Here is a 16646-nt window from a genome sequence, read left to right as displayed (position 1 = left end):
GGCTCTCTTTTCCCTTAAAAAAAAAAAAAGAAAAGAAAAAGACTCAAGGACTGTGTTTAGTTATCTTTAATTACTAGACCTCTGCCCAAGTAATGGGGAGTGTTTGGAACTGGGAATTCCTTATAGTTACTGCCATAACCAAAATAGCGTTCTTCTCAAGAAGCCTTTACTTTTCCAGAATGTGGTGTATTTTGTATTTCCAAGTACAGCACAGATTTTATATAGAACTTGCTCTTGGGCATATTCAGATATACGCTCAGGATGCTTAACTCAGAGATCGAAAAGACAAGTAAGTTGACCTTACAATGATTATGAGAGAAGATATTAATACTCCATGAGAAGTGTGAGATTTCTAGGTGAGAAGATATTCAGCACAGGAACAAACGCCTCTGCCTAGGAGCGTGCAGACTTTTTTCAAATTGCCGATGTTTTTAATGACAGCTGCTGTGTGCCGATGTGTATAGAGAATGCCCAATTTAGATGTTTCCATGATGCTGTGCAAGAGCTATTCTGCATATGAGCGTTATGATGCAAAGCATGTTCTGTTTGACAACTTAGTGTTTTGCTCTGTCTTTAGAAATAAAATCCGAGAGGCTGGTATTTTTTGCACGTGTGTGCATTAGATGGGTTGTTTTGGGATAGGCAACTCGTTTTGTTTATTTTTCAGACTATCTAAAATGGAGAAGTTTTTTGACAAATTAAAATGTTGGAATTCAGCCTCTTGTTTTTGGGTCCTCATCTCCAGTCCACTGAGGTGGCTGTTGTCCCAGTTCAGGCAATCTGGCTTTGAAGAGTACTCGTTTCTTCCCAGCAGTACTTTGCTTTACACAGGGTGTGTTGTTGGTGCTTATCTTCTCTATGTGGAGGTATCCTTTACAGCAAGTCTAATGACAACAAAACAGTAACAACTATTTTAAGTCATGTGTCCATAGCATCAGAGAAATAGAGAATACATTTCATAGAGGGACAGCGTGTGGCTATTGACTGCACAGGAACTAGCCCTGTTCATAAAAGCTGAAGGTTGTGGACCGTATAATACCATACCAGGTAGGAGAGAATACATCCAGCATCTTTCTCGTTCCTTCTTGTCCCCAGTCTGTAATATACATGTAAGTAAAGCAGACTGATTCTTGGAATATAGCAGTAGTCCTGTATCAGCCATATACAATTGGCTGAAGTCAAGAGAGATGTGTAAATGGCCCACAGGGCCTGGGTCTCTCACATCTGGTACACCAGAGCAGAGCAACAACATGGATCAGATGAGCAGGCAGTGATCTGAAAGTTCAAATGAATGCATAAGGTTGAAAACTCTTTAAGAGGAGGGTGAGAGATTTCCCTCTAAAAATGCCTATCCATTTTAATTAGGATAATGGTTTTAATAGGCTAAAACCAATCAAGATACCCCTCTGTGTCTTAAAGACAGTGGTACTGGCAACCTCAGCACTGCACAGATTTATATCATATAAACATTGACAAATGAACCAAAGAAGAATTAAAATCTTGTTGGAAAACTAAGACAAATATAGCATTGTATATATTTTATGGATTTTTTTTAACCTTCAGGATTAGCAACTGTTAATGGGAATTAAGAGAGAAAATAGAACATCCTGGTTTAAATTGAGTAGCATAGGTGAGTAAAAATGATTTAGGTAGTTCTTTTACATGCTTATGATTGTCCAGAGCTTTAATGAATCTCTTCCCTTTGCTGACGTCCTCCAAATTTGTCTCACAGAATTGTGTTAGTGTGGGATTGTGTCTCCATCACAGTGCTCCAGAAATTGACATTTTAAAAGAAGTTAAGACTCCTGTCCTCTTCCTAAATGTTTCTTCTCTCAAAGTACTAGGAAATAAAACAGCCTGCAACAACCCTTACTCACTGTTTGGCTGGGAAGGTGGCTTCAGGGTGGTGGCTTCTGCCATTCATGGTTCTTTGTAACCCCTGCAAGTGTGCCTGGTGTTTGGTGATACATACGATAGTAAGTACCAGTTAGGTGGTGAGCAAAATAGAGGAGCAACAGGTTGTAATAGCATGATGCTGGTAGAAGGAAAGATGTTGTGGTCCAGTGAGGCTCACGTAAAGTTGGTTACTGGGGTAAAACATAACCATCTCTGCCTTGCTCTTTCTTTTTTGCCTCTTTCCTTACCTTTGATCTATGACTAACTCTGACTATCTTTGCTCTCCTGTAACTATTCTGCCTCGCAAAACCTTTTGTGGAGCAAGTTTGCTCCAGCAGTGTGTGCACAACGTCTGTCTTTCAGATTTTTCATCAGAGGCCACATCTTGTGCCATCAGGAATAAACTTGCCTGGCTCACTTCTAAGCTGAAATTTGATTTCTTAAATGTTAATAAATTAAAAAAAAAAAAAAGAAAAAAAAAGATTTAAAAAAAAAAGCAGTCATGCTGTGACATGTGAAGGGAACAGAAGCTATGGACTGGGGAAAATACCTTCTCACTAGAAAAGATCTTTGAAGAGAGAAAATAAATTCCCTCTGGAAAGATCAAAGCACATGAAGTTAATGGATTATGACAAGGTAAAAAAGAAGAAACTGGAGAAAATAGTAGGTTCAAACATAGAAGAGGGAAATAGGAAAAAGTGATTTTTTTTGTTGGAGATAAAGGGATAGTTACATGGCTAGCTAAGTACTTGAGATTATATGTTGTAGCTAAAGAGCTATTAGCGGGAATAGAGATTTCTTTCCTCAGGCCTGGCACAGCCTCAAATTACGCGGTGTCAAGGTAGCCTTGGAGCTGCAGTTCTGAATTCCTGCTCTATTGCAGTGCTCTGTGCTCGTGACTACAGCCTAATGCATCCTGTAGTGTGCAACCAGACCCTCTCAGACTGACGCAAGACTGATGAAATTGTAATAACCCTTGAAGTCACTTTAATAGTCTGATTAGGTCCTGCTAGGGTCAAAAATATATGGGGTTTATCAAAGAAAAAAAAAAAAGCAGAAACCCTTCTGGTGAGCTAGGAAATGTTCGTGGGTGAAGAACTCTGGAAAAACTTTTGTTCAGGTTATTGTTATCAAAGATCATCTGTACTGCTATAGGTACCTATGTGCCTTCTTCATTGCTGCAGTGTTTGATGCCTCACAATCATACAGAAATAGAAACAGAGAACTACAGCTAAGGCACAAAGACAGATCCTCAAAGATCTTGCTCTCAGTGGCATACACATCAGTGGGAATCAGACATTTGAAATGCCTCTCAAGAAGCTGGGATCAGGTGACTTTGTCCAAGGCTATGCTGGGTTTCTGTGGCAGAGCAGAAGCCACACCTCACTTCTCCCATTTAGTCACCCATTCTTCCTCCAGTCCCACCACAAAGCAGAAGTCCCAGGGAACATGTGCCTGTGCTTTACGTGCACCAGGAGGTTCACCTGCACTAATTAATTACAAAGTAAGTGTTGGATCTACTGAGAGATACTCAGCCACCCCGAACTATCTGCAGGTGTTGCTGTTTGCCCCTCTGGTTTATTTCTCTACATGTTTGAGCCGTTGCATCTCCACAAACCTGCTGTTTGTCTCCTGGATTGACAGTGATGTCTACATTGAGTGAGAACCCTACGTTTGTTGCCTGCCCTTCTGAGCAACACCCGCTTGCCCTCTGCCTTGGGTCAGTTTCTCATTTGCCTTTTCACAGTTCTTAAGAAACCACCTGCCCCTCTTGCCTTTCTGTCTGCAGAAGTTTATTTTGAAAAAGGCAGTAGATTCGTATAGCGACTAGAGGCAAGAAAAGTTTGTGTATGTGGGACACCTCTATTGATGATCTGATGGAGAGCTGATCAATACTGGAGCGTATTTAGAAGTGCAGTGTCTTGCCTGTGACCATATGCTATGAGAGAGGTGGTGTTACCAGGCGGGGCGAGGGAGGGATTAAGGCCCTGGTAAATCCTAGTCTCCCAAACCTCCCTCCTCATTAATACTGCCTGTGCTTTGTGTGTGCTCCTCTTCCATGTGATTTTTTTAACTTCCAAGAAGTGGCTGAACTGATGTAGGAACTGTGTTGATTCCAGCTCACAGGCAACTTCAAATTAAATATATATTTAACTTAATTAAAATTGTAAGCCTTTCTTTTTGTTAGACAGCTTCACTTTAACCTAGCAATTCTTTTTCCTTGTTCTACAGCAGCTGCAAAAGCAGTAGTCTCTCTTGCCTGTCTCCATGATGAGGAGGAATTATGTAAAGGAATAGATTCCAGTGGGTGCATAGTCCAGAAGGAGTAGAGCAACATGAGTACAAAATTCAGTTATTAATAGCAAAATACTTCTATCGTCTATTCTTTTAAGATCTTGTTTAGTTTGGTGTAGTATAGACCAGAGAAACAAAAAGTGATGGGAACTAGATGCAGCAAGACTGGGTTGGATAGCACAAATGGTTTTGATTAGAAATGTTATTACTGTACCCATCTAGAAACAAGAAGATAAGAGACCTTGACCTGAATATTTGATATTCGGAATTCTTGATAATAGGATGCCAACAAAATTTAGAAGCAGTAACTGAAGGACAGCTGCCATTGGGTGATTTATGCAATACATCAAGAACTGTTATAGTATTGAGGCCTTTGCCAGCTCTGGGTATGAGGCCCATGCTTCTCCCACCTTTTCTAGGAGAATGGGTCTGTTATAGTCCTTTCTGTGTCATGAGAAAATTGTGCACTTTGTTATGTCTGGCACTATGGTTGTATCTTTTGCTTTTAGTATCTAAAACAGATATTTGGAGTTGTGGAGCTTAACCAAACTCCGCAGCAACTGCTGCTTACCAGTTACATTCTGGGCCTATACAGATGTGTATATGTAAGGGCTAGTAGCCTAGTACCTCCTAATTAGCAAATTCCTTAATTCCTTCAAAAGCAGTAAACCAGGATGTTGAACAAAGGCTTTTTTTTTTTTTTTTACCACTCAGTTCAGCAGCCAAGTTTAGATACTGGTCCTGAAATTTCAGTTTTCAACCTTTATTTTATCACGTTCCACTTCTACGAAGTGGTAATCCCAGTGGTGCCCTTTTGGCAGGCACAGTTCCTGCCAGGCCCAGACCAACCGACCTGCTCTGTGGAGTAAAAAGGAGTGCCACTCCCAAAGACCATTCATGGGTACAAAAGTGCAGTCTCTCCTTCTCTTCCATCTCTTTCTGTTTCCCAAAGCTATGCATGGCTTTTCTTCTGTATATTGTCAATTTTACCACCAATCATCTGCATTTCAGTGCTGATGTATGGAAGATGATAACATACAAAACGTTGCTACAGTAGGGTACTACTATGAGATGATGCTGGCAACACAGGCAATTAGCCATATTAATTTCTTCTCTTTTAATAGCTGAGAAGAAAACATATGGAATCAGTGAGCAACAAAACCTCAGTTTTCATTTGAAAAAGGAAATGGAGAATGATTCATTCTAAAACCATACGCTCCAAAGGAGGAAGATTTGAATTATTAGCAACATATCTAAACATGATGGGTGCTGACACCTTCATCTCTTTTATTTTTACTGCCATGGATTTTCTTCACATGCAGTGAGAGAATTTACACTACAGGAAGTGTTAATGGTTTCACGCTTCCTACCCATTTTTAGCTGCCTAATTTATGGAAAGCCATTACTAGGTGAGTCACTGCTTTCACAGGATTAGTGTGGCTGAGATAGAGCTTTGGGTGTTCCTTTAATTTCCATATTTGCTTGAAAGGGACAACAGACCCACATTAAAACTGTTAGTGTTTAGTATTACAGCAGAGTTCAGAGTCTCTGCTCTACTTGATCATGTACAATTATTGCAAGAGATGCTCCCCATCCCTATCAGCTAACAAGCTAAATAAACAAGAAAGATAGAAACTGTCTGCATTATAGATGCCGTGAGTCAGGGCGTCTTATTGTTCAGAATTTGTGCCTAATTGGATGGGACTTAAATGTTTGCAAAGATTACAAACAGAAGCAATTCTAGGGAATCTCACTGTGAAGAACCGTTCATTCTGCAATAGCTATTGCAGAAGCACATTTACTCTCTTGTTGATCTTAAGAGGTTTCAGTTAGACATTCATAAGTTACAAAAAATAACAGCCAAGCCTGAGGATCAGGGTTTGCCCCTAATAGTAAATGAACCATAGGTTGGAATACATTTGGGCTGTCTGTATGTCGTGGTTTAACCCCAGCCAGCAACTAAGCCCCACACAGCCACTCGCTCACTCCCCCCTGGTGGGATGGGGGAGAGAATCAGAAGGGTAAAAGTGAGAAAACTCGTCAGCTGAGATAAAGACAGTTTCATAAGTAAAGCAAAAGCCACGCACACAAGCAAAGCAAAACAAGGAATTCAGTCACTGCTTCCCATGGGCAGGCAGGTGTTCAGCCATCCCCAGGAAAGCAGGGCTCCATCACGGCCAACGGTGACTTGGGAAGACAAACGCCATCACTCCGAACATCACCCCTTTCCTTCTTCTTCCCCCAGTTTATATGCTGAGCATGACGTCCCATGGTGTGGGATATCCCTGTGGTCAGTCGGGGTCAGCTGTCCTGGCTGTGTCCCCTCCCAGCTTCTTGTGCCCCCCCCAGCCTGCTCGCTGGTGGGGGGGGGGGAGGAGCAGAAACGGCCTTGACTCTGTGTCATCATTGCTCAGCAGTAAGGAAAACTCCCCTGTGTTATCAGCGCTGTTTCTGGCTGAAATCCAAAACACAGCCCCGTACTAGCTACTATGAAGAAAATTGAGTCTGCCCCTGCCAAACCCAGCATACTCTATCATGAATGTAACAGGAGAAATGCAATGTGTAAAATACTCAAGCACTGAATAAGGTGTAGGTTTCATAGCCAATACTCTTTGTAATAAATAATTCAGAAAGATTTGTTCAGTTTAGAGAACGGTCTCCAGCAGACACTAACAGATAAAATATAAAGGACATCTTGAACTGATTTTTTTTTTTAACTAATTGACTCTTCTATAAACCTCTTAACTTGTCACAAAAGGCATGTGTTACCTATTATGATTCTTTCACCCAGTTAGAAGCTCTTAAACATCTACGTTGTTTTTTTTCTGCTGCCGATTTTCTGTACAGGTCTACCTCCAGAGGCTGTTTGTTTCAGTTATGTGTAGGTTTCTTAATTAAGGAGCCCATATCTCACTGCACAGCACATACCAGGTAGTACAACTATCCATCTGTAGCTTCCGCATTTGCCTTGCTGGGAAGTCTGTTGTGCAATTGTGTCAGTGTGGACCTGCGACTGGGTTAACTTTGAACTACTGTCCTAAAGAAATTATAATTTTTGGGTTCTATCTCTACATAATAAAGAAATGAAGCATCATTAGTTCTCCCTCTTTGTTTTCCACTGGAGAGTTTGTGGGGGATGAAACTGGAGAAATGATGTTACAAGTAGTTTATTACTTGGGGTTCTTTTTCTCTACCCAACTTCTTTCTATTTTGTCAGCTTCTTTTTTCTCACACCAATTACTCTGACTTAAGAAATTACACAGCTCTTCGTAATAGTGCTTGAAAATTGGTATGTTTGCTGTATAAATTCTGAGGCAGATCTTCAGCTGCTACAAAGTGAAGTAACTCTGAAGCCACAACCTTTTTTTTTTCATCTAAAGATCTTTTGTATATGAGCTATCCGCTTTTTTCCTAGGGTTTTTAAAATGCTTGAAAGATTTTTAAAAACAAAAGGAAAAAATAGAACGGTGAATGATGTGCATAAGGTTACATAGGGAGACAGTAAGTTACTGGTGGCTTGTTAAATGCTAAGTTACAGAAACTAAATATAGATCACATTAATCAATTGGTGTATGTGTACCCCCATGTGTACACTTTTGAAAGAGGTGTTGAAAATAAATCCCAAATGACTCTTACAATCTATCATCAAACTGATCACATGAGAATGGTTAATAAGTAATGTAGGCAAGTACAATAAAACATTCTTCAACTACTGTTTTGCAGTATGAGTCCGTGGTGGAGATGGAAGCCCATTGGAATTGGCTTCTGTAAGAAGAGTCAAAGTACTTTGAGTAGTTAGAATTGAACTGTTCCATCATGCTCTTCCAGTAGGATTTTTCTTAATGGGAGTGTGTTTGGACTATATATTATTCACTGGCCATATATGTGGATTTTCAGGCAAAAAAATATTTTTAGAATCATAGAATCATTAAGGTTGGAAGAGACCTCTAAGATCATCGAGTCCAACCGTCAACCCAACACCACCATGCCCACTAAACCATGTCCCTAAGCGCCACATCTACCCGTCTTTTCAATACCTCCAGGGATGGGGACTCAACCACTTCCCTGGGCAGCCTCTTCCAATGTTTAACCACTCAAATTCTATTCTGAATTCTTAACCACTTTTAATTCTATTCTGAAGTTAAATCAATGCAAACATTTGTGGTGGATGCTTTTATTTGTACTTTCAAAACACTCCACGTTTTTCACGTTCTTATTTCATTCAGGGCAGTTGAGTGACTAAATGCAGAAGAAAAGAAGAAAAGCAGCAATGTCCTTTGGAAGCTGAATGATTGCCTGCTCATTTGTTACACCACTTCTACGTAAAATGAACAGTGTTTTTCTATACTGAAGAGCCACTGACATGACTGAGGGATAACACGTTTGAATAACAGTAGCAAAAGCAGAGGCTAAAAAGAGGTGTCTACCTGCAAGGCTTTTAAACGGTGCTGGCTTTGGCCCGCCTTTCCAAGGAAATACAGTTTGTGTGACTGCCTCTTTACTATTCTGCTAAACTTGGTAGAGTGGTAAAGATCTCATAGATACAAATTCCTAAAGGCTGTGGGGAAATCAGTGGCTAGGTAGAGATGAGGCCCAAATAATTGTTGCCAGCTGAGGAAAAGTCAGTGAGAGAAGCTCAGGAGCTTCTGTGGTTGGCCATACGCAGGGGTGGTGCGGGCCCCACCGCACCAGCAAATGTTCTGAGGCTCACTGAAGGGGAAAGGGTGGAGGAGAGCTAGTGGATGTGCGGGAACTGGAAGTATTACAAGTTAGCAAGTCTCGCAAGCTGGTAAGGGAGGTAAGCTGGAGGTATTTTGATGACTGGGGAGTGATGTAGCAATTTTGGATATGAAGCCGGGTTTTATTGGTTTGGTTCCTCATGGAACAGTTCATAATATAGTCTGCAACGGTTGCTTTTTAATGAATGATATCATAAACCAGGGAATAAATGGAGTAATTCTGAATATTGCTCATGTTTTAGGCCAGTAGAAGGGATAAGACTCAGTCTTGGTATCAATAAAAACTCACTGGGGACCCTAACCACAGAAAAGGCAGAAATTGTATACAAAGTGAAGAAGTACAGTAATATACCATGAATATTTGCTCTATAAATAAATAAGGCAGTGGACTGAGTATTTGTCCTGCTTTGATGCATTTCGTTTCCAAGCAAACTAACATACAAATGATAAAAATAAAGCAAGCCATTACTAATACTCTTCTTTTGGCACCTTTACTGAAATCTGTGTTTCATTCTGCGGTGTGTACCACAAAGAAATTTGTGAGTCCAATACGTATCTTCAAAGTAGTAACTGACAAGTCAATAAAAGCAAGAATTAGCAGACTCAGACCTGCCTCTTCTTTCTTTTGTTTGACTCAATCCATTCATACAAGGTTAGATGTTCTGGAAAGTGTCAGTGTTTAACGGATACAGTCAGAATAGTTTAATGCCTACTTTATTTGCTGCTTCTTATAACTGAATCAAGCAAAGATGTTCTTTTCTTTCGGACATTGACAGTTGTCTCCAGCTGCACCACAGGACATCTAAAATGGTAAGATGGAGCTATATCCCACTATTAAAAGCCCCTTGGACATTGCTTGATACGTTGTGGAGTTGTGACAGTAATATTTTACTATAATTGCTTTCTTAAGATGATTACAGAGAACTGCAATTACTGTTATTTTTTCAGTATGAGTTAAACCAAATATGTGTGATTCAGGCATATTCACTTGACAGAATGCTCTGAATTTGCATGATTAGAAAGCTCTTCAGATTAAATGCAATTCATCAAGGCATTTTTCACAAGTAAAATACCTGTGTCAGATTAGCTACTTTTTCTTCACGATGGCAGGAGAGTAATCTTACTGAATTCAAGAAAAATCTCTGAACTACCTGCACGTGGCATCAGGTAGGTAGGTAAATAATGTCTCTAATTAGTTCCAGATGTAAAACTGCGTGTGCAAGATTGAAGGCTGAGTTGAAGTTCTTTAAAAAAAAAAAAAAAAAAAAAGTACAAAGTGCTACTGCAAACTTCTGAAAAAGAGGCTTTTTCAGAAAATCAGGCCCTTCAAATCTATTGAATCTCATGAAATGTTAGTCAAAATCTTAATAATAAAAAATGCTTAGCAAAGAGTGTTAGAAGGTTCTTTATTGTTGCAGTATTGTTCAGGAAGATTGTATATAGAAGTATGCAGCAGGATCTCTGGAACGTTGCCATAAAACATAGTTATGTGGTCTCAAGATATCAATTACCACTTACAAACTGTTCTTTTATGTTAGTTTCAAGCTCCTTGCAGAATTATTGGTATTAATCCACATATGCACAGATGGTGCATTACATAGGATGGCTGCTGGTAATCATGTGAATGCAACACAATTGTTGCACCTAGCAAGGACTTGCATTTATTTTTAAAAAGCTGTGGTACTATGCAATAACTCAGATGTTTTGATATTTTTGAGGTCCCGATTCTGCAAGAAATGTACTGGAGAGAAACTATGAATTTGGTACAGCTTTATCCAGAGAAGATTATAGCAGAATGCAGGAGTGGAGTCAAAAACTAGGCAGGTGCTCCCTTGATAAAAGAAGTTGGATCATCTTTTTTTGTTGTGTTTACTTCCCTATGTGAACACAAAGTAAAAAATAAACCTGCTTTAACTACACTTAGTTGGATGAGTGTTGGTGAGATTGTGATAATTACAGGTTCATTATTGGAAACTGCATGCTGTTCTTTAGATTCATGAAAGACTTAAGAATCTCTGTTAGTGTTCAGTGATGTTATATAAAGCGTATATGAACAAAATAAATAGAAAGAAAACCTTTAAAATTAGCAACATCCCAGTAGATGAGATTGTTAACAAAATTGGTTTTTCTGCAAGTTACAGATTACTTTTCATTTACTTGGATAACTTGGATATAGCAGTGTGGTGAGATTAGCATAATCACCAAGCATATACTTTATTTTAAATTTGATTTAGCAGCTACTGATAAAAATTGAATTAATTCAAATAGAGGTTGTTTTTTTCAAATGAACTGCAGTTTGAATCACAGACTAAGGCCAAAACGCCATTAAATTCTGACTTCTTGTGTCATGCAGCTATATTATGTCACACTTTACTTTTTTAAGCCATTACAAGTTTGTTTGAATTACAGCAAGGATTGCTTTGTTGATGTTCAGGTTTTTTATTTGGAATCTAGCCTTCATTTAATCATTTGAAGTGACAACCCACTAATCTTAGACCATTATCTTTTTCTTTGTTAGACTGGAAAATAATCTAATATCTAGCATCTTCTCCCTGAGCCCTGATCATCACTGTTGTTGAGATTTTCACATACATGCATACACACACACACACATTCATGCATACATATACGTGGAATTACTTCAGTCCCTTTTAAATAGCCTGCATAACAAGTCTTGCACTAGTAACTTTTATGATTTTGAAGTGAATCAATACTTCACAGTTTATTATTTCTTTGACTTTTCAATTTGGAATTGCCTATGAGAAGTCTGAGCATCTAACAATCTTTTTTAAAAATCATTTGCAAGTAATCTCTGAGAATTGTTATTCAGTGGATTACTCACAAGCTGTTAGTTGTTTTTACTTGAAATCTGATGGAAAAAAATGAAATGTGGTCTGTTCATTTAGGCTGGATTAATTCTGTAATCTTCTCCTCAATTTGAACACTGGAATCAGGCTTCAAAATCTGTTTTCCCAATAACATTGTAGTTTATCTTTCTGATAATATTTGTCTCAGTTAACTTACTCATCTAAATATTCACAGACAGCAGGTACTGCAAATTTTAATGTTTTTATGAGTATATTATTAAATCTTTTTTAGGAAGTTGCCCAATTCTAATTAAGACTATGAAACTGAATCAACCCAGTTTTAAAGAGAACAGGCAATGAGAGAACTCTGCTTTGATTTGAATAGGTCCCTTCACAGGTTAAAATGTATTTTGCAAAAGATCTCTTAGACATTTCCCCAAGAGTCAGTGTGATTTCTACCAAACTTAGCAAGAAAAATGACTTCTGTTCATTTTCTGTACTAAATTGCTCTATAGATGTTCAGCCACTTCTAGGACTTCATGGATAAAATAAAGAGCTTGCTGTTAAGGTTTTCATGCAGGCACAAAGATTCTTCATATTCACAACTAACAACTCTTTCCTTTCTAGATATTCTAGTCCCTCAGCTGATTCATGATTGAGGGACCTACAGATATGTTTTGGCCAGTCCTCACTTAGGGGCCCTAAGACTAAATGTTGCAAAGCATACTTGCGAGGATTAATGGCTCTGTCTGGTGCCCTAGGAGCTTTGCTTGAGTTAAAAGTGCTAAATGAACCATCTGATACAAATATTGTTGGGAAAAAAACAGACAAGGCTGAGACAGACAAACCTGTTTCAGATCTGAAGTAGAAGTCAGTCCTGCCTGGAGATAAGGGAATGGTCAAGATAACTCCTCAGGGCTTTTCCAGATAAATTTTCTATTTTCCATTATTCTGTTGGGGGCGGGGGGGGAGAGTAAAACCTCAGTCAAAAGGATGTCTTCTGCCAGAAACACTCCCAGTTATGTCAAAATCTGTTGCTTATATTGGGAACTGACTGACCTTGTGTGGTTATGCCCCACTTCCTTTTTCTTAGTTCCCAAAATTTTTACTGTCAGTCCAAAGCCTAAGGATTTCATATTGCCATCTAAACAAAATCTAATTTAATTATTGGCTAGTTAACTTTAAGGCAATACCTGGGGGGAATGGAATGCATAATGCCATGTGTCAACAGTGCATCTAACATACAGCAGTCTTGTTTCTAGGCTAACATATCTACCTGTGAGAATTATAAGGCATGACTTATAATCGTATCCTTTTAAAGCACTTACCAAGTTTTGCTGCATTCAGTGACCACGTTCATTATCTGGAAGCACAATGATTCTGGGGCTGTGCATTGTCAGGTCACTAATCTCCATCCTGCACTCAGCCTATCAGCCACATGAGAATGACTCATTCTCTGCAAACCTCCTGTTGCTTAGGAGCTGTTTGTAACGTGGAAGAGAGCCGGGAAAGTAGTGGTGAGGTAAGAGGAAAAGGGCAGGGAGGCAGTGTTCCTGGCTGCCTAAAAGGAACTTGTGAATGAGGGTGTTATTTGACCTTCTAATTGGTGAGGAATCTTTCTCTTTCCTCACAGATACAAGGTGCGTGAATTTACGTGCTCTGCCCCTCTCTATTCTCTGCAGTATCCAGGGAAGTTAGTCATGCTGTGGGCCTTTATTGTATGCATTTATTTATTTACCACCATAAATAAATAAGAGATGCTTTTAATAGTATCCCTTTGTTACCTAGGGAACTGGTTACAGCCCTGCACATTTCTTCCTCTGTTTGGTGCGTCACGGTGCTCCCGTACGCCATACACAAGGTTCTCAATAGTGTTTGAAGAACCGTACGTCTGAAACCTGTTGGGCCAGGCCTGCGTTACAGCACTGGCACCAGCATGATGACTCAAATCAAAAAGGGTACGGGAGCCAAAGAGGAATTAAAAAAAAAAAGAGTAATAGCTCTGTCAATGCATTGAATCTTGCTGTAGGTAGGCTGAATTCGTTGTGGACAGGTGGATTTAATTCCCAATATTTAGTTGGGATAGCTGTAGAAAGTTATTTAGCTTTTTTTATGGAAACAACCTGCACAAATAACATTTGCTTCTAAAGTAAAGTATATATCTGTATCCCAATCATAATAGCAGGAGGTAATACTTTGCCCTTCGAGGGATGTAACACAGATGGAGAGAGCTTGAAGAGTAGCTTTGAGGGCAGGAAATGTTAGCGATGGGAATGCTTCAGTGATCTGACTTTTTCTTTGTTAATATAAACAGGACTTTATGGTTGATTGTAAATCGATTGCTTTGTCCCAGATATGATTGTCACCAATTTCTTCTTCTCACTTGAAGAACATATGGACAGTTCAAATTTTGATTAAGTCTTTGACTTTTAAAGCATAACAGGTTTAAATCTCAAACGTTTCTCCTCAATCCTAATGACTTTTTTGTTTTCAAAAAAGGAGATGAGGAACAAGTGGTTGCTTTTGAAGTGCTGTAAAAATAACTAACTTCCAAGTTTCAGATCAACGCTAAGCATAATAGCGATACTCACTCAGCAGACATGGAGGAGTGTTTCCATTTATCTAGAGAACCCCAAGGGCTGCTTATAATGAATCAACTCACAACAGATTTTCAGCAAAGTGTCTAAGCATTTTAACAAATAGCAAAAGGGAGTCTCCTGAGTGTAACAAGACTAAAAGATAGAACCAAGACAAACTGGTCTTTACTGAATTAATAGAAGTTTATTGATTTATCTGGGGAAAAAACAGCAAAATTGAAGTTCAGTTTCTGGACTGTAGCAATTTGCGAATATACAGGTGTGCACAATGTTGATTTAAATACCTCAACTAAATTAGAAAATCAGATGCCATATCTCAGCCTCAGCATTGATCCACAGGGTATGTCTGTAAGCTTCTGAAATCACACTAGGGGTTCTGGAAACGTGATTTAAACACAGGTCTTTGTGTAAAGCAAAGATGGTCATTAAAAAAAAAAATCAGAGTTGAGAGAAAGACAGATGGTAAGACAAAGATGGGAGCATAGTCTAAGCAGAAACTACAAGGCTCTCAGTGATCCCATGAGGATGGGAGTCTGAAGAGTTTAGGAGAGATGGCTGTGATGATATAGACGAATCGTATTTTACACGTTTAAAGTGCTCAAAACATGTTTCGATATGGATCGCATAATTTTCTGTTAGGCAGTATTTAATGAAGTCACATTAGTTTGCCAAATGATTTATTTGGCAAAGTAGTCTTAAAGATCTTCTTTAAAAAGTCTTTAAAACTCTGGTTTTGTTGTATTCAAAATGTTCTGGGGTTTTGGTTTTTTTCATTCAGTGAGAGTATGAAATGAGAAGTTTCATTTTATTGCTTTAATATATTTGATTGGTTAAATGGAATATAGTTTCAGTAATTGATGGATATTGAAATTGTGGAGAAGAAACATTGTGTCTGAATCATAACACTGTGGGAAGGTGGAGCACCTGTGATAAGGACACAGTTATTGCAAATGGTAGCTATGTTTCATGGCAGCTCTTCAAGAACTGAACATGACATTTTGTGAGAAATAAGGATGAAAGTTTGGCTTTATGTACAGATACTTTTGCTATTCTCTCTTAACACTTGCACATACTGTGTGACTGCTGTTTAAGTAATGAATAGGTGGGATAAAGCGTTCACTGTAGTTCTCTTGGCCAAGTAGGTAGAGAAGATTTAAGCTTAATAAGCCTCCTGATAATTATGCTTTAATATAAGTAAGGATGGTAATTACTCCATAAAGTTCAGTTGTGATGAAACTGCCACTGGACAGATGTATATAGCAAGGCTACAAAAACATTGCACTGCTGATGGAAATGTGACTTTTTTTCCAGCTGTTTTGTTGTTGCTGGGGGTTTTTTAATTAAAAAAAAAAAAAAGAGCATGTTAATCGTTGATTTCCTTCTAAAGTGCAGCAAGAATGCTGGGAAATAATTTACAGGCAAATGGAAAGCCCCCAAGCCTCCCAGGTTTTAATTTGGGTCTCTCAAAAGACAGGCACAGAAAACATCCTTGATCCAAAAAATATTACTTAAAAGTAGTGAAAGCATATCAATCTTACCATTCCTTTGAGAGTCTTCCTTGCTCCTCTGTATCAGAGTTAACTTTTAACTGACTGCAACCAGCAACAAATTACAGCTGTTTCTTCTGCACCGGTACATGAGTCAGCGAGTAGGGGATGGCTGAGTCAAACTCCACCTTGATCCTTCCCTCCCACTCCCTGCCCAGCTGCTTACTGTTTACTCCTTTGGGTATAGCCCATGATCCTGGAAGCCTACACAGAAAGTTAGAAGTAGTGGATGCCCCTCCTCCTCTGCACGAGAACATAGGTGAAGTCTAACGATGGTGTACCACGTCAGCATGAACTTCAAGTACGTTAGCTCATGATCAGAAATAGGACTTGGGACTTTGCTTAAAGCTGACCGTTTCCACTGAACTGTGTCCTTAGTGATTGCTCTAGAGGTTGAAAATAGAGGTTTGTGAATCTGGAATATCTGGCAGACCAGAATGTTTAACAGCATCAGCTTGTTCAAATGAACTCTGGCTTTAGAGTCCTGAATTTTTGAAACATTTCTCTAGCAACGTATTTGGTATTGATGGATTTCCCCTATAGTTTCTAAGACAATTTGTGTTTCTTCTTTTTCTTCCAATACGGAGAGGAAAATGACAGCAATGATACTGACTGCGTTTTCAGTGTATTTATTGCTTTATTCTTGATCTGTTTCAGGCATATCTCACTAAGCCACTGAGTGAAGGTTTGTTCTGTTAGGCTTCCTCTCTCCCGCAGCCTGGTATGCTTTGGTGATTTTCTGCTTTAATCCAGTTTTATTTCAGT

The 16646-nt window shown here is 39.0% G+C and overlaps 1 protein-coding gene across 1 annotated transcript in view; it reads left to right on the top strand.

The window, feature by feature from the left end:
* Positions 1-16153: 16153 nt before the first annotated feature.
* VAMP2 (vesicle-associated membrane protein 2 (synaptobrevin 2)) overlaps positions 16154-16646 on the top strand; it is a 16879-nt gene continuing 16386 nt past the window's right edge. The window contains exon 1 of the mRNA XM_009325102.1: positions 16154-16182. Within this exon, the coding sequence (XP_009323377.1) occupies positions 16154-16182 (29 nt within the window). The remainder of the gene's footprint in view (positions 16183-16646) is intronic.

The sequence above is a fragment of the Pygoscelis adeliae genome, unplaced genomic scaffold (assembly GCF_000699105.1).
Source record: "Pygoscelis adeliae isolate BGI_AS28 unplaced genomic scaffold, ASM69910v1 Scaffold155, whole genome shotgun sequence".
Taxonomy (NCBI): domain Eukaryota; kingdom Metazoa; phylum Chordata; class Aves; order Sphenisciformes; family Spheniscidae; genus Pygoscelis; species Pygoscelis adeliae.
Note: the sequence above shows the minus strand (reverse complement) of the source record. Positions and strands in the feature narration are given on the sequence as shown.